A 19045-nucleotide genomic window follows, 5' to 3' on the forward strand; every position below is an offset into this window, starting at 1 on the left:
AGGAGGGTTCCCCTTTCTCCGCATCCCCGCCAACATCTGTCGTTTTCTGACTTGTTAATTTTAGCCATTCTGACTGGTGTGAGGTGGTATCTCATTGAGGTTTTGATTTGGATTTCCCCGATGCCGAGCGATGTTGAGCACTTTTTCAGAAAATACATTTCTTTCTGTCTGAGTCTGAATACAGAAGCATTATTACCAAATACTAAAGACGGTCATTTTGCTACAGTGGTAGGCTATATGTCCAGAGGTTAGGAGGGTGGTTAGTAGAAGTTGTTGAATCACTTAAAGAGAGAGATAATAAATAGCCTGATTGCAAAATTCACTATCAAACCACATCTGGAGAATTGTGTCCCCTTTTGAGCACCATCATTTAAGGAGGATGTTGACAACACTAGAGTGTGTCCAAATAGTGGTGCCCAGGATAGTGATGGGGGCATCTACAAATTGAGAAACCTTGCTATATTGGGATGTATATTAACTCAGTTTATTAGCTCTATTTATCTGTATCATTTATCTTTTTATATATTATAAAATATATTTTTTTGTTCAGTGCCAAATTTTTCTTTATAGCTCTGATTTTTACATTGTTCCAATTTTTCTTGGACATAACTCTTGACTCCTTTCCAGGAAAGACGCAGAGGAAATCCTCCCCTAGCTTAAGTGTACATTATTATCTGACCCCTCCCCCCAAAAAAATCAATGGGCTGAACTTCCTTGTAGTAATTCTAGCCCTTGGCTTCATTTCATGAAACCTCCAGTTGCCAACCTCAAGCTGAGCATCACTTTTCACCTTGCGTTGTTTCCTATAAGTCCCCAAGGAGCCTTCGCTTGAGCAGTTATGGTTTGGTCTGTTGTCCTGGGATGTAGAAATAAGAGGGTTGGGCAAAACCCAGAGATGTGCTAAGTGGATTCCGAGCTGTGAAAGTTAGAGCAGGGAGCACATGTGCGCTTGAGGTTAGATGTGAACCGGAGCCCTTTCCCCCTGCCATCTGCATTGTTTTTATTCTTCCTGCAGAAGAGTTCATGATCTTTTGTAATTTTCTTTTTCTATCGATCCAGCAGTGCTAGTAACAGAAACTTAAAAAAAAAGGTTATGGCAGTACAGTCTATGGAATTTCACTGTCATACATCTTGCACGTTAGAGAACACATGCACTGTGGGCTAGAGATGAAATTTGCCTTGTACAGAATTCATTTTAGGGTAGCAGTCCTCCTTCCCTTACCTCATGCTGCCCCAAGGCAAAGGTGAAAGTACGACTCTGCTTTGTCGGTCTTTGGGCTGTAATTTCTTCTAATACATTTCTATCTGGAGAGGCGAAGCCAATGGGAAAATAATGAACTTTTAAAAGAACTTGACTTTCTACAAAGATTTTTGAGGATATGTGTGTTGGCTCTAGGGCTGAGGGCAGCTAGAGTGTAACCATTGCTGGGAGACACTAGTTTGAAGCTGACTACTTCTACTTTGCAGTTATGTGACCCTGTGAAAGTGCTTAAACTGTGCTGAGCATCAATTCCATCCACCATAAAATGGGGATCACAATATCAAATTCAGAAAATTGTTGTAAAATGTAGATATCGTAATATTCTTGGAAATGCTTTGTAAACACCAAACCATATAGCTCGTGAGTAATTTTAAGATGGGATGGTCTATCATTTATTTCCATCTACCCAGCACTTCTATACCCCTAGCACTTAGCACAGAGCCTAGTATATAATACATGATTGGTAGCGGAAATTAAAATGAATGAATAGTTTCAAATCTCCAAATTTCTGATGATTTTAAAGAATTCATTGACTGATCCTTTGTATTGGGCTGGATGATCTCTTGGCCTCATGGCCTCATTCAACCTTTAGATGCAAGGATTGAGACTAGAGTAGCATGAGGGGTTAGGAAGAAATTGCCATAAAATAGATAACTTCTCCAGGAATTGCCTTATGTTCTAAACAAAATAGGACAAAACAAACAAATGAGCATATCACAGTTGATGGACATGAAGATTAACTTTTTTGAGTGGGCTTGGAAGCCCAGTAGAATTACACCAGCATCTGCTCACCATTGCTGGGCATGCCATAAGCCCAAGGGAAGAATCTAGCAAGCGTGTTCCACCATGTGAGGGATCTGGGGCAGATGGTGGTGGCACAAACTAGAGCTCGATATTGGACTAAGTGATCCCAGGGAGCTGGTGGAGTACAGTCTCTTTAGTAGTCTTAAAGTAGTAATAATTTGATTTTTCAAGGCTCATGAATTGGCATCATTTAGATTACATCTGTCATGGACCTTTGCACTTTGGAAGGAAACGAAAGTACTAAGTTCATTTTAAATGTCTCAGGATACTTGGTTATTTTTGTTTGTTGGTCAACTGTCTTATTTCTTGAAAAACCTATCATTATGGTTGTTTTCCTTTCCCTTATATAAATGTGGAACTCTGATTATTTGGGATAATTTGTGTCTGGAGTGTTGCAGTTTGGAGAAAATGAGATGATGACATTACTACTTTCTTTCTCAAACCAGTGACACTAACTGGGCCTTATGCCAGGGGGTAGGGGCAGCAGATGTAATCTTGAATTCATAGTCTCTGTAGAATAGATGAGGTTTCCAAGCCATGCGGAAGCCAAACTTTACCAAGGAAGCTTAGCAGTCATCCTTCCAGATGTTCAGCTTGCAAATACCAGAGGTGTTATTTGCAATATCAAATGTATAGATAAGTGCATGGATTGTTTTTTTTTCCCATTCAGATACCCATTTGGGGGATGCATTCCATTTTCAGGTCTGACAGTCTGTCAGAGAGCTCCCTTTAAAGTTATCTTGAGAAAATCTACCAAAAATGATTAAATTCGTGATAGTTTTTATTCTCGGCTAAGAACTTGCCTCTCCTCAGGGGCTGAACGGTCTTAAACTGTTATGTGAGTTTATATGGTGGTATATGGTTTGTTGCCAAATATTTATCTCTGTCTAAAAATGAAATGTCTTGAAATACATTTTCTTTTTAACTGAATAAATCAATGAGAGAGAGAGAAATAACTTCTCATTTATCCAATTTTTAATCAATATTCTCATGAGAGGCCGAAATATTAACTGAATCCTGGCTTTTGTCATTTGAAATACAATTTGTGTGTTTAAGAATTTATGTGCACATCAGGATTTGGACTTCATGTTCAGAAAGGAAAATTGATTTATCGGACCAAACAACCGTAGGAGTAGTCAGGCAATGCTGGAAATGAATATGAGTCAATTATTTAAGGCAAATGGGACTTTAATCACCACAGCAATAGAGAAATCTCAAATTCAGTTGCACCCTGGGTTTTCAAGCTTTAATCTCTGGGCATTTCTGTGTCTCTTATTTTGCAGAGGCCTTTGAAATTGTTGTTCGTCATGCCAAGAACTACACCAACGCCATGTTCAAGAACAACTATCCAAGCCTAACCCCACAAGCTTTTGAGTTTGTGGGTGAATTTTTCACCGACGTGTCTCTCTACATCCTGGGCTCTGACATCAACGTGGATGACATGGTCAATGAATTGTTTGACAGCCTGTTTCCGGTCATCTACACCCAGCTCATGAACCCCGGCCTGCCTGAGTCGGCCTTCGACATCAATGAGTGCCTCCGAGGGGCAAGGCGTGACCTGAAAGTATTTGGGAATTTCCCCAAGCTTATCATGACCCAGGTTTCCAAGTCACTGCAAGTCACTAGGATCTTCCTCCAGGCCCTGAATCTCGGAATTGAGGTGATCAACACAACTGATCACCTGAAGTTCAGTAAAGACTGTGGCCGAATGCTCACCAGAATGTGGTACTGCTCCTACTGCCAGGGACTGATGATGGTCAAGCCTTGTGGTGGCTACTGCAACGTGGTCATGCAAGGCTGTATGGCAGGTGTGGTGGAGATTGACAAGTACTGGAGAGAATACATTCTGTCCCTGGAAGAACTGGTGAATGGCATGTACAGGATCTATGACATGGAGAATGTCCTGCTTGGTCTCTTTTCGACGATTCACGACTCCATCCAATATGTCCAGAAGAACGGAGGAAAGCTGGCCACCACGGTGAGTACCAGTCTGCAGTTTTCTAAGGAATTGGGTCCTGTTGGGGTGGGGCAGTCTGGTCAGCATCAGGTGCTGAGAGAGAGAAGTGAGGGTAAGATCAGGGGGTAGGCAGGGATGGTAGAGAGACTGAATGATCTCATGGAGCTAGGCAGCACATTAAGACCACAGACTATGGATGGGGTGCCTGGGTGGCTCAGTCGGTTAAGGGTCTGACTCTTGATTTCGGCTCAAGTCATGATCTCATGGGTCATGGGATCAAGTCCTGCATTGGGAATCTGATCTCAGCAGGGGGTCTGCTTGAGATTCTCCCCCTCTGCCCCTCGCCCTGCTTGTGCAAGCTCTCTCTCTCTGTCTCCTCCCCTCTCTTTAAGATAAATAAATAAATCTTCAAAAAAAAAAAAAAAAAAAAGACCACAGGCTATGGAGTCATAATGCCTGGCTTGAATTTTAGCTCCACCTACTTACCTGCTGTGAGACCTTGGGTGAATCATCTTATCTTTATGAGCCTCATATTGCTGATTCATGAAATAAGGCTAAAAAGATTATTTTCTTCATAGGGAGTAACATGTGTTAAAGCATTAGGCATGTGTGTGGTCCATGGTAAGTCTTCAGTAAATATTAGCTATCATTCCCATTGTTGTTAGTCATTGTAAACCTCATGACAACACTGTGAGGTGGGTGTAATTATCTCCATTTCATAAATGAGGAAACTGAAGCTCAGTGAAACTCTAACTCACCCCAGGGCACCCAGCTTTAGTTAGCGGAAGAGCCATGATCCAGAAATGGATCAGGTTTCCCTTTAATTATGTTATCACCAGTTTTTCTGATTGTGATTTCACGCTCATGCTCTTAATCGCGTATATCACATTACCCTTTTGGGTAGTGCCTTTAAACACAGGAGGCCCAGCCAGAACCCACTAACTCAACCTACACAAGAACATAGGTGAGGCAAAGCATCCGCGTGCTCCGGCGGTTGTTTTGGCAGCCTTGGTTATACCAGTGTACCCCTGATGGGCTTTGTGATGGGGGCAGGACAGTTCTGTTAATGGGGCAGCAGTTGGCTTGGTTTCAGCCACACTGCACCTGCCGAGCTAGAGTGTGCACATTCAGAACCACAGGAGGCACCCACTTTCCAGCGCAGAGCAGAACCCACGGCCCAGAGCTACCAGCAGATCCCACGAAGGTGGTCGTGACTGATCCCTGAATGCCGCCAGCTTTGTAGACAGAGGTGGCAAAATCATATACTACACTACCCTTCTTGAACTCCAGCCACATTCCAGGTGCTCTGCTGGCCAGTTCACATATGATTTCACAGCAGTCCACAAGATAGGTCCTAATAATGTCCCCATTTTACACAGGGGGAAATGAAGCTTAAAGAGGTTCAATACCTTGTGCAAGGTCTCAAAGCTGTTAAATGGAGGTGGGGGATCTGGGATTCAGACCCAGGCTGGGCTGGCTTGGTTGACACAGACTCTTAGCGTTTACACAGTGCAATTGCTGTGTACTCGGAGCCATTGCTTACCCAGAATGTGGAGGGCAGATTGGGCCATTTAGTCTGGCTTTAAACTCGGGAAATACAAAGCGATGGGGGTAATTGGTTTCTTCGGTGAGTTAAACTAGGAAGGAGGATAGAAATGGTGCAAGCGGCAGCTGCACTAATTGCCCCATTCACAATGTTAGCCATTTAAAACACATTTACTGAGAAAATATTTTATAGTAAAATGAACAGAAATGTCCTATCTAACGATAGTGTTCTTCAGTGGCTAATTATTCCCTTGACTGCTTTATAATTTGAGGCCAGATTCTGGGGACTTCTACAAAAGTAAATCTCACGGAACTAGAAAAATGAGAAGTCGGTGTGTTTGTAAGTTGCCCCACCTGATAGTGTTTGAGGGCCCACTATGTGTCAGACACAAAGCAAGGGTGCCAGGGGTGTGGAGGTGTCTTTAATGAGAAGAAAAATGAGGAGACAATATTAAAGACAGGGTATGGGAATGTTTAAATGTTGCCTCTGATATTGGTCGCTTCACGGCAACATAATGAATCTTGAAAATGGGATCTCCTCTAGTGCTTCTAAACACAAAAAATAGGGTGGGGAACTGGTAAGGGGTTAAGGGCCCTGTTTTGATGGGGCTCTAGGTGTGAAGGCTTATTTAGTAAACATTCATTAAGCATCTGCTTTGTTCATGGCACTTTGCCAGGTGCTGGGTATTCATAGTTACCCAAGACATAGTTCTTGTGTCTTACAAAGGTCAGTCTAGTTGACAGACAGATGTGTAGCTGAATAAATTTCACTGTAGTGGACATTTCACCATAACGTGAACGTTGGAAGGGCCATGAGAGATTAGCCAGTCCAATCCCATTGATCTACAAATGAAGAAATACAGTTCAGGGAGGCTTGCCCAAAGTTATATAATTAATGGAAGAGCCCAAAGGACCAGAATCCAAGGTCTTCTGCGGCTTCAATCTGGCGCTTCTCTTACTACCATGCCGGTCTGTCTCCCATTAGACTCCAGACTTTCATTCTAAAAGCTCCATTAGGATTTTGCAACGACATCATGAACTTAAATTGGATAGCTATTTCAGGGTGCCAGACCTGCTGTATTTTAGGTGCATACATGCGTGTGTGTGCGTGTGCGTGCACGCATGTGCGCATGTGCCCACATGCACGCTCGTGCAAGAGGGCGTACATTTCATGTCATTATCATTCAGGAAGAAAGGCCTTGGCTGTCAAGAGGTGCTCAGTGATGCAGTCCCTTTCCGTTTTGGCCATTAAGGGCCTGATTGCTCCCAGCTCCCAGCTGGTTATGAGAGCGTGAAGTCTGCCTTCCCCAGGGAATGCCTGAACTAGAACAGAAAGCATATGTAAACTCTGCCTTGTTACTGTTTTATGACAGCCAACTCTAAGTAATATATCCCAAATGGTGGGGGTGGGGGAATCATTGGCCAGGTGTGATCCAGCCCATACTCTGTACAGGCCAGAAAGGGGCTGGGCCATTTACGGGGTGGGGGTGAGGGGAAGTGAGGGTTGGGGAGACTGCAGAAGTCTATTCATGTTAACAACCCCGCAGAATGCCCCAGAGCGAAAGCTGATTTAAAACTAAAGCATTAATGAGGTTCTGCTGTAGCACCCTCACCTTCCTGTTGTGATAAAACGTAAAATCCTGCCAGTCCGTCCTGTTTGAGGTTAAGTTGTGGTGAGAGACCTCTTTGAAAATATGCTCTTTCTGAGTTCTGATGAGACCACCTTTTTAGCCAGCTCTACGCCGTGCCGTAAGTCCTGCCATACTGGGACTTTGCTCCTTGCTTTGGTGGCTTCTATCTTCCCCAGATTATGAAGGATATTTTGGTCTTCTAAGTGAACCAGGCACTATTAAATTTTTGTAAGTACAGCCTGTTAGTACTTTCATGTTCCCTAAGAGAGTTTTCACTTCTTCCACCTACCCAGTGGAGGCATGCGAGTGAATGTCGGGGGTGTTCCTCACTGGCAGCTCTCCTGGAGGTGGTAAACATCTGGTTCCCAAACTTGGCTCATCATCGCTATCCCCTGTGGAACATGTTAAACAGACTCCTGAAGTCTACCCCTGGGGCTTCTGATACCACAGGTCTGTGGAGAAGCTGGAGAATTAGTCATAGAATTTGTCAGTTTAAAAGTGCCCTCAATTGATCCTGATACTCCTTTGGGAGCAAATCCAGCCACCTTGTTTTGAAGATAAGGTAAGGCCCAGAGATTGGGAGTGAATGACAGTTAATGGCAATGCTAGGATCTCTGATTTCTCATCTATAAAATGGGGTTGATATATGGAAATGAATTGAAATGATAGGTGCAAAGTACCTGGCAGAGTTCAAGGCACATGGCAGGTGCTCGCTTGTTTTCTACTACATTTTTCTAAGTGCCAAATGGGCAATGAGTTCTTCTTAAACTTATTTTTTTTTTTTTTTAGATTTTATTTAGTTTTTTGACAGAGAGAGAAAGAGCACAAGTAGGCAGAGAGGCAGGCAGAGGGAGAGAGAGAAGCAGGCTCCCTGCTGAGCAGGGAGCCCGACGTGGGGCTCGATCCCAGGACCCTGGGATCATGACCTGAGCCGACGGCAGCCACTTAACCAACTGAGCCACCCAGGCGCCCCTTAAACTTATTTTTTAAGTGCCAGGACATTTCATGTCATGTTTGTCCAAAGAGGTGACTAAAATATTGTGTGAAAATGTGTGTGTGTGTGTGTGCGCGCACGCGTGTGTGTGAGAGAGACAAAGAAGCACAGAGACCGAGCGAGATTGAGAAAGAAGAGGGAGGAAAGAAAGGGAAGGAGAGAAAATTTGTGCTGAGATGTCCAAGAAGGTTTAAATGATGGGACTGTAAATAGATCCATCTTGACTCTTTATCTACATTTGTAAACTAGGTTAAATATCATGGCCCCAAGCGAGTACTGAGCAGGTTTTTAATAGGATTTGGGTGAGAGCATCACTGTTAAATTTATCAGCACATTATTGAATTCCGCGTCTTACACCTTGAAGCAAATACAAATATGTACAGTCATCAGTACGTGTATTTTCAACACTTGTCGCACCACAACCCCGTTGTCAAATGCGACAGCCTTCTTTTAAAAATGCAATGGTTTTTATTTGGAAACCATTTTGATTGTCATCACCACATACCAGTGTACGGATTAGAGGCATAACCGTTGTGCGTTTCCTACCCATTGATTAAATGATTAATAACAGTTTGGATGCTCACTGCTCTCCCAGAAAGTTTCCCAAAAGTCTCTCTGATTTCATTTACTTCCTGTACCCCCCACAGTCGTCACTCACATATCCTCACGCGGCTGTTTGCCCTGTCAGTTTTCCATTTGTACTCATGTACTTTCTTTATTGATTCATCTCAGAGTTTCTTGGCATTAGTTCCTCCTCTCCCACAAGTTCATTACCTTTGGCTTGCTATATGCTTCACTGAACGTTGGGCAAAATTGCAACCTTTCCTACCACCACTCCTTCTCCCGGTCTTTCCTCGCTGTGATATTTATTTTAGCATGATCTGAAATAGGACTCATTTCAGGGAACATTAATGAGTGCTCAACTGCAGAGGTACCACGATAGACACCAGGAGCCGCAAGGAGTGGTAGAGAGATGACCGTGACCCTGTTGCCGCGCTCAGGGGTCACTTTGCTAGCAGGTAGCCAAGCTAACACCTAAAGCCAGACCTGTCGGACTCCAAAGCTCATGCTTCTAACCGTCACTCTATGGCTCTCTCAAATACTTCACCTCTGTCTCCAGACAGAGCCTCCCTGAACGGAGGCTAACTCGGTTTTTACCATCTTGTTTAATATCCTGTCTTATTCTCCGCTGTTTTTCCAGCTGCACAATCAGGGTTTGCATTCATTCTCCCTCCTTGGAGACTCTTGCTATAGTTTTTCTCAATGAAGGAGCAAAAGGCATGAGATTTTTAGTCTTCATAACACTTAAAGGCACAGAAAAGTTTCTTGGGGAAGGAGGACTGTTTGTGCAGGTGATGAAAGAGCCAGTCATGCATTGAAACGACTTTGCCTAGAATCTACGTGCGCAGTGCCAGTGGTGAGGAATGCTTATTTTTCCATGGCAATGTTTGGAATCTGCCCATGAGACCAACAGATGGTTTTTAATGCATTTGCCTTTGATTCTGCCCCTTCATGGTACATCCGGGTCTCCATTATGGAGTTTCCTCAGCAGGAACATTGTGTACTGAGAACCTAACCTACTCCGGTATCCAAGTACATCCATTTCCTTTGCTAGAATTTCTGAAGATATCTGCAGCAAAGTCAGTATTTATTAAATGTGTGCTAGGAAGCTCTGGGGAAGATTCTCTGTTGATCCTCAACAATAATTCACTCTATCAAATTCTTATATTTTGCTGTCTGTGTGAATGACTGTAACTCATCAGAATTTCCAAGATGAGCCCTCCCTTCATCTCTGCTTTGAAGGCTGAGGTTAGAATGTCAGAATGTCAGTGTTTCTCTCCTCGTGCTATCACTTTGGACTTTCATTTTTTAGTCTCCGATAGAGATACCTTGTCTGAATTCATAACAAAGTGGTTTCAAAGTGATAAAAACAAGTAAATGACTCACTACCTAATTAGTGTCCGCTGGTCAGCATCTAGAACTGTGGTAAGCAGCTTTATTTGCATGAGGTCCATTTCTGGAAAGACAAAAATGTTTATAGGCTGCCATTCTTTCTTCACTCACAATAAAAATAGCTTTAGTGGGTCCCATGGGGGGAAATACATAGTTTTTAAACATAGATTACCTACTTATTGAAGAGAAACATACAAAGGAAAAAATTGGCACCACTTTTAGGCACTAAATGTTAATTTCGGGGCACGTTTCAAACAGTGGTCACACAGGGGAAGCTTTTATACATGCTTCATCCTGAAATTATATATATTATGGCTCATATTAGGAAATTAGGCGGGCCCTTCATGAATCTAGAATTACTCACCTTTACCTTGGCAAAAAGTGGCAGTGTGATTACCAGTTTTCTCTATGTTCTGAATCTTTAGAAAGAAGTTTTTTCTTTCTGTGGTCTGTGGACTGATGTCGCAAGACCATGTCCTCAGGAACTGTGAAAGATCAGAGATCTGTACCCTAATTACAAGCTAACACGTTCGTTGGCCACAGAGTTTCATGGATGCTGGTTAAAGACATGAGACTCCCTGGCTCAGAGATGAGGGACAGTGTATTTCTCACAGCAGTGGTAGCCGGAGCATCCGCATCTGTGCCAGACCCCTGAGCCCCGATTCCCATGGGGTAAGGCAAAGGGGACCAGATGACTCCCGCACCCCCAGTGAGCCGCATTACAGGAGCAGAGCCTTGAGCTTCTGGAACTCAAATCTTTGATAACAGGTAGTGAGCCTGCAGGCTCTTCTCTCTGAAGGTAGGCACTGTGTATCTCTGTCTTCCAAGACTGTCCACTCTTCAAGGGTACTGGAAAAAGAGCCTGGGGAGAAAGTGCCTATGTGTCTACGACAGGCAGAAACCCAGGAGACCCATGGAAAATTGGCCAACAACACAGGATCCCCCAAACTTGGGCAAAAGTCCACAAAGATCACCCCATGACCTGATCTTCCAAGAATCTCTGTGCCCCCGGCATTGGCCGTGAGGGGAGTCCAAAATGCCTTTTCTGTGTTGAGTGGCCAGGGCATGGGAGCACGGTGAGAGCAGCCTTGACCCTGGGGAGGGCAGGCAAGCCCCCAGATGCTTGCTCTCTCCATCGCACGCTGAAGCATCCCCAGGAAACCTGGAGTCGTGTACACGGCGTGATTCCCCTCCCCGCACCTGGAATAAGGTTCCTCTCGGCAGGGGGAGCGCGACACCAGGCACAGTAGCACCACCGGTGACCTTGGCTCTCTTGCCCCCCTGGCGCCTGGGCATTCTGCTACCTTGCTCAGGTCTCCGGCGACAAGTGCTTTCTACTGGAGCAGGCAGTCTCCCCGCCCCAACCCGGAAAAATGAAAACCTATTTTGAACACCACAGAAGCACGTTGAAATGAAGTTACTCTACAGTACAGCAATTTCCTCGGGTGGGGGCGGTTATAATTTTGCTGTGATCAAGTGCATCACAAAAAGGGCAAAGACGAGGGACTTTGGGGCAGATTTCTGCTAGCACATTGCCGCTTTTGGAAGATAAACTACAAAACTGCATGACCCACAGCTGGCACAATTTTCTGAGTGCTGATACTGGGCATGGACTGGGGCTCACAGTTCACCATTCCTCTCCTTGTGTGGGGGGGAATGCTAATAGGGGAAGACAAATAACCTCTGTTTTGGTGAAAGTACAGACTTCTTAATGTCCTTTTAAAATGTCCCTTTGGGGACTGGGGCTCAGAATTCATCAGACTTCTCCAAAGCAATGCTGGAAGGGGCATGAAGGATCTTATTGGGGTGATGGAATGTTCTAAAACTGGTCTGTGGTGATGGTGGCACAACTTAAGTCAATTTAATAAAAATCATTAAATCGTACACTTGACATGGGAGAACTGTACGAATCCAGAAATACGCCTCAATAACATTGTAAAAAAAAAAAAAGATTTCATAAAATAAAACACTGTGGAATTAATATATAAAGCATTTCAAATACAGCAATGTATAAGCACATTATAAAATAGCTAGTAAAACAATACTTGTATAAATATTAACCATATCATTCAAATAAATTACTATATAAAGTAAAACAGAAACAAATAAAAGCAAATTCTGGAAGCTAGAAGACAAAAAATAATGTCCCTTTGGGAAGTGTATAACCCAGCAAGGGTGCTTTCATATTTCATACGGGGGTGGGGGCATGCGGGAGGGTTGATGCTGCCTTCTTATTACCCAGTTCAAATCCTTTTGGAAGAATTTTCAGAAAGCGAATTAATTTTTCCTTTTTTCATTCCACTCAGAATGCCTGAAACAGATAAAGTAGGAAACGGAGTCATTATATTTGGGCGCTGTCTATTATCATTTACTGACTGAGAATCTATCTAAGCCTTGCTGCTTTTTGCAGATAATTAATTTTGTTCCTAAATGTAGGAAAGAGTGATTGTAATCAGTATGTTTGTACTTTCAGCCACAAATAGAGCCCATCAAAGATATGCAGTACAAATAAACCTCATAAAATATGCAGCCCAAGAACTGCTTGAAGTTAATGTGCCGTCTTTTTTTTAAAGAAAAAAATTATATGTGTGATTTTTGAAAGTCATTCTTGGTATTCTTATGTAGTTAATAGATGAACTCCTCTTTTTCTAACTCAAGCCCACACTCTGAATTATTTTTATCGTGAAATCTCATAAACTCGAGCTCAAGGGGACTTTTATTCAGCATGGAAATCAACTCATCAAACATACACATATTTCTGAGATCTGGGTGTGCATTTTTCTTATGCTTCTAGAAAATTATGAATAATCAGATCGAAGTTTGAGGTTCAGGTTCATGGGATGAAACCCAAGAGCATGGTTATTTGTGAAGGACTCCCTCTAAACTCTTTAGAAAGACTTTTTGTCCTTTTTTTCTGGCCGCCCACACCAGCGTCTGTTCTAAGCCCGTCCCTTGTCCCTCTCCTTCACAATTGTACCTTGCTCGGTGTCTTGTTCATTTAGGCCCTGTAGTTGGTTGAAAATGATGTTTAATCATGGTTCTGTCGTCCTGGGAAGCACATTTCTGCTTCTGCTGATTCTCTAATGTGTTCCCTCTCCTGAGAAGTAAACTCACTTCACTTAGCAAAATTATATATCGTCAGAAAACACTTCAAAAAGGTTATCAAGGGCGGAGATCTTAGTCCCCGTGGCGCAGATAGAGGGGATATATTTAAATGTACGTGGGACTTTTTCATGCTTCTGCAATTGCCCGCTGTGCAAAATAACATCAGCCCAGGAATCAGAATAGGGATGCGGGGTCTCCGCCTTGTGCGGCCCCAGGAAGTGGCCTGGGAGAAGTGAGTTAATCTGTGCAGTGAAGAAGATCGTGACCATGAGTGTGGTCACGGAGCACTTGCCGTGTGCCACACACAGTTCTAAGCTCTTTACATGAACGGACACATTTGATGCATACGACAATCTGGATTAGGAAGGAATTCTCAGTTAGGGCCATTTTCCAGGTTAAAGAACGGAGGCAGGGAGAGTTGAAAGTGGGTGTCAGCCACGAGGCTGCTTCAGCGGCTCTCTCCACTGCCGGGGCTCCAGAAGGCTCATCTCTTGCCCGGGACCAGACCCGGTCTCAGACTGTGTAGACAGAGCCTGGCTCCCGCTGCAGGGGGGCGCCAGCTGACTCGGTGGAAGTGTGGCAGGAGGGAGAGCTAGGAAGTTGCTAAGGGGCTCACATCCCTGCCTGCTCGCTCAATTCTAATTCTTCATGTTTCCTCCACGTGGCCTTGAGAATAGCATGGAAACTTCCAATGGGCTTAGCTTTTTCTTCTCTGCTCTTCCTCATACTTGTGTTAATCCTAATTAGATTTTTCTAAATCTGCTTGGAGCTCAGACTTCCCCCAGGATCAAGGGCTATTCCATTTTTTACCTTTTCTTAAAAAAAAAAAAAAAATCCGTTCTTGAAGAGCTTAGGTTGAAAATATACTTAAAAAAATACATGGCGCCTCCATTTCCCCCCTTTCAGATCAGAAATCCAAAGAATAGTGAAAAATACCAAGTGCTGTGGTTTTCTTATTCTACATTAAAACCCTGCAATGATCTCTTTCCAAACATGGAAGGAGTTCTGTGATAACTGTTTCTGATTTACTCCAATGTCCCATTCGCCTTAAATTCTTCATGTAAAATGAATGGGCTTCTTCACTGTAGCAACCTTCTAGTAGATTTTTTTTTTTTTTACAATTATGAACACTTCAAATCACCTTTGAACAGTCTCTTCACAAGTTCCCTAGACATAAAGTACTCTAGACAAAAGAAGACACTCAATTAGTGTCCTTACTCTGATTAAAAATAAAGCAATAATTGTGATAAATTGGCATAATCAAACTTGACAGAAAGAAGGTATAGAAGACATGTTACATCTCCTTCCAGTATGAAAAGGATGTTAACAAGCTCCAGATCACAGAGGGTGGAAGAAGACACACTGGTGGAAACATTTCCCTCACACATCTGTGTTTATCAAGTTTTAAAGTCTGTTTCCTCCCCGACCATTTCTTCTGAATCTGTAATCCATTGATTGAAACAAAATTAATGCATAACTCAAACTGCTCTGCTGTGAAAAGCCCCATTCAGAATTGTCTTGGTTCTGGTTATCATTGACCAAAGAGTCTTCGAGATACCAGGAATAATAAATTACAATGAACATCCATTTTTAATAGCACCATAAGAGATTTTTAAGAGCTAAGCTCTTGAGATGGAAAGCAGAGTCAATACCCTGCACAGGAATGGGTCAGCTTGGTGTTGCAAGGAGCAGAGTAAGAAAAGGTTGTGTAGTAGAAAGAACACGGGCTTCAGGGGTTCAGATGTAAATCTCTGCTCAGCCATTCCCTATCTTAGTGACCCTGGCCGTAGTGCATCATCTTCTCCCTGAAACTTCGCTGCTTTATCTGTAGAATGGGGATACAAATGCCAAACTCTGGGGGGACGCCTGGGTGGCTCAGTGGGTTAAGCCTCCGGCTCTTGATTTCGGCTCAGGTCATGATCTCGGGGTTGTGAACAGAATCTGCTTGAGACTCTCTCCCTCCCTCTCCCTCTGCCCCCCCCCCCCACCACTCACGCTCTCGCTCTCTCTCTCTAAAATAAATAAATAATAAAATCTTTTTTAAAAAGCCAACCTCTGAGAACCACTATGAAAATTGGCAATAATGCCTGGTACACAGTAGCACCATCAAGTCTGACATGTAACATGATCTGTCTTCTATGCTGTAAGACCAAGGGGCCTTTTCTTTCTAGGTCTTCCCTCAACATGGGGCCGTTCATCTCTGTGGTCCTCTCATTAGCCGTACCAGCACCGATAAATATTTACCGAGCTCCTGTGGCAAAAACCCTATGCCTGGGGCGGGTAGCACAATTATCAACAAGCCGTGTCAAGAAGCTAAACCAGTTGGGTTGCAGCAGAATTTCTGGATTCTTTGCCTAATGTTAGGGTGGCTGTTTGAGGTGAGGCTGCTCATCGGGGTACTCCACGTTCATCCTAAAGACGTGACGCTCCTACTAGTCTTTGCACTCACAGTTTGGTGTGGCCTTGAGCGGGTTTGTTTGGCCTGAGTGGCTGTAGGCCTCTGCTTCCATTGGCCCAACTCTGCTACTGAAAATCATGTTCCGCCAGATGTTCAGGTGACTTGATTCCCAGCCAGGCAGGACAAGTTGAACACACAAGTTTGCTAGCTGCTCACAGTGGGCTTCATAGAAGACTCATGAATAAAGGGCAATGTGATATATCTAGATTCCCGATGGGGATTTTGAGCATTTATCTTCTTTTGCTCGGGTTTAGTGCTGAAATCCTTGGGAGGGGAGGGAGAACTCAAGCTGTGTTTATGGCTCCTTTGTTTTCGAGTGTGTGTGGTGCTAAATTGCTTTTACTGTTAAATGATGATTAAATTTAGGTTGACATAAAAATGAGCAGATATCTATTATATATCTTTGGGATAATTAATGATACCCCCTTGTTTGAGATAATATCCTTTTATTAAATCCCTACATTTCCTTGTCTGTTCTTATCCATCTTGCCCACTCAGAGTCTCTTCCCCCTTTATAATGATTGGCAGCCACCTTTCTGATCCCTGGGATTGGGTTATCACTCTAATTCTTTTGATGGAAGGAAAGAGGAGGAAGCAAAGGGAGTTTGGGGAAGTAAAAGGAAGATGGGAAGTGAATCAGACCATTTGGAAAAATTTTTTTTTTCTAGGTACGTGTCCTCTGCAGTTTTTTGCTTAATATAATCATTGACCCAGTCAAGCTAGCACAATACAGATAAGTCACAAATTTCAGATTTGAAAAATACAGAAAAATACAGGGCCATCTGGCTGGCTCAGTTGGTAGAGCATGTGACTCTTGACTTAGGGGTCATGAGTTCAAGCCCCATGTTGGGTGTAGAGATGACTTAAGGAAATAAAAAAAAATACAGAAGAATACAGTATATCTCAGCTATGATTTACTTGCCATTCTCTTAAACCAAGCATCAGTTTTAGTGTGTGAGGCTACCATTCTCCTCCCCTCATCTCTACTAAACAATTTCTTACATGGAGTAGGTGTTTCGTTCTTCTCTTAAATCAAGCTAAAGGGGAATGGAGTTTCTGCTTGGGATAATGAGGAGCCATTGAGAGTACAGAGAACATGAATCTTCACCCACAAAATCAGAAGTACAAGAAAAAGTACATTTATTATTATTATTTTCTTGCTTTCTCTTTTTAAATGATAGACTCTTTTTAGAGCACTTTTAGGTTCACAGCAAAACTGAGCAGAAAGTACCGAGTTCCCATGGACCTCCTGCCCCCACATCCCCCCTCCTCCTGCCTCCCCTAGTATCAGCATCCAGCACCAGAGTGATACGTTTGTTAAAGTCAGTGAACCTACATTGACACATCATTATCACCCAAAGTCCATGGTTTACATTAGGGATCACTCTTAGTATTGTAAATTTTATCAGTTTGACAAATGTATAGTGAGGCATTATAATATCATACAGACGAGTTTCACTGCCCTAAAAATCCTGTGTTCTGCCTATTCATCCCTCCCTCCCCTCTAACCTCTAGCAACCACTGATCTTTTTACTGTCTTTTGTTTTTGCCTTTTCCCGGATGTCATATAGTTGGAATCATACGGTATGAAGCCTTTTTAGATTGGCTTCTTTCACTAAGTACTGTTCATTTCAAGGTTCCTCCATGCCTTTTCATGGTTTTGCAGCTCATTTTTTTTTTTCTAATGCTGAATAATATCCCATTGTCTGGAGCATCTTTTATGTTTAAATCAATTTATTTATTTATTTATTTTTAAAAAAGATTTTATTTATTTATTTGACAGAGAGAGAAGCAGTGAGAGAGGGAACACAAGCAGGGGGAGTGGGAGAGGGAGAAGCAGGCTTCCCACCGAGCAGGGAGCCCGATGCGGGGCTCCAGCCCAGGACCCTGGGATCATGACCTGAGCCGAAGGCAGACGCTTAATGACCGAGCCACCCAGGCGCCCCATATTTTTAAACCAATTTAATTTCAACTCCAAATCTTTATTCCCACTGGTTAGTGGTAAATCCCCCCTCATTGCTTTTTTAAAAAACAGCTTTGTTGAGATAGAATTCACATAGAACACATTCACCAACTTACCCATTTAAAGTGTACAGTGTTTTTTAGTATATTCATGGAGTTGTGCATCCATCACCAAAGTCAATATTAGAAGAGTTTTAGCATTCCAAAAGAAACTCTATACCAGATAGCTGCCACTTCCCATTCCCCATTCCCCTGCCCCTGGCGACTGCTAATTTACTTTCTCTCTCTCTGGATTTGCCTATTCTGAACATTTCATATAAATGAAATCCTACAATATATGGCTTCTTGCGTCTAGCCTCTTTCACTTAACATAATGTTTTCGAGGGCCATCCATGTGGTAGCACGTATGAGTATTTCATTCCTTTTTGCGGCTGAATAACATTCCATCGTATGGATAGACCACATTTTGTTTATCCATTATCAGCTGATGCACATTTGAGTTGTTTCCATTTCTTGGTTATTATTCATAGTGCTGCTAAAATCATTCATGCACAACTCTTCGTGTGGATATATGTTTTCATTTCTCTTGGAAATATACCTAAGAATGGAATTGTGGGTCATATGGTAACTCTAGGTTTAACCTTTTGAGGAATTGCCAAACCATTTCCCAAAGCAGCTGAACCGTTTTACTTTTCCCACCAGCAATATATGAGGGTTCCAATTTCTACACATCTTCACCAGCAATCGCTATTATCTTTCTTTCTTTTATTATAGCCATCCTAGCTGATTTGAAGTGGTATCTCATTGCAGTTTCAGTTTGTGTTTCTCTAATGACAAATGACGTTGAGTAATTTTCATGTGCTTATTGGCTAGAGATGTTTATCTTCTTCGCTGAAAGGTCTATTGAGATTCTTTCCTAAATTTTTAATCAGGTTATTTGTCACTTCATTGTTGAATTGTAAGCATTATTTATATATGTTGAATACTAGACCTTTATCAGATATGTGATTTGCAAGTATTTTCTTCCATACGGTGGGGTGACTTTTCACTTTCCTAATAATGTTCTTTAAGACATAAGTGTTTATGATTTTGATGAAGTCCAATTTATCTGTTTTTGTGTATATGGCATATCTAAGAAACCATCGTCTAATTCAAACTCGTGAAGATTTACACCTGTGGTTTCTTCTATGAATTTTTATGGATTTAGCTCTTATACACAGGTCTATAATCAATTTTGAGTTAATTTTATACATTTAATGTGAGGTAGGGGTGCAACTTTATTCTTTTGCTTGTGGATACTCAGTTGTCCCAGCTCCATTTGTTGAAAACAGTAGTGTTCTTTCCCCATTGAATGGTCTTGGCACCTTTGTCAAAG

General features: G+C 42.6%; 1 protein-coding gene across 1 annotated transcript in view; it reads left to right on the forward strand.

Annotated features, from left to right (window-relative positions):
* Window positions 1-19045, forward strand: part of GPC3 (glypican 3) — a 409440-nt gene that overhangs the window by 215437 nt on the left and 174958 nt on the right. Inside the window, exon 3 of the mRNA XM_081808236.1 lies at window positions 3349-4043. Within this exon, the coding sequence (XP_081664362.1) occupies window positions 3349-4043 (695 nt within the window). The remainder of the gene's footprint in view (window positions 1-3348; window positions 4044-19045) is intronic.

The sequence above is a fragment of the Leptonychotes weddellii genome, chromosome X (assembly GCF_054177405.1).
Source record: "Leptonychotes weddellii isolate Sample4059 chromosome X, ASM5417740v2, whole genome shotgun sequence".
In the NCBI taxonomy this organism is placed as follows: domain Eukaryota; kingdom Metazoa; phylum Chordata; class Mammalia; order Carnivora; family Phocidae; genus Leptonychotes; species Leptonychotes weddellii.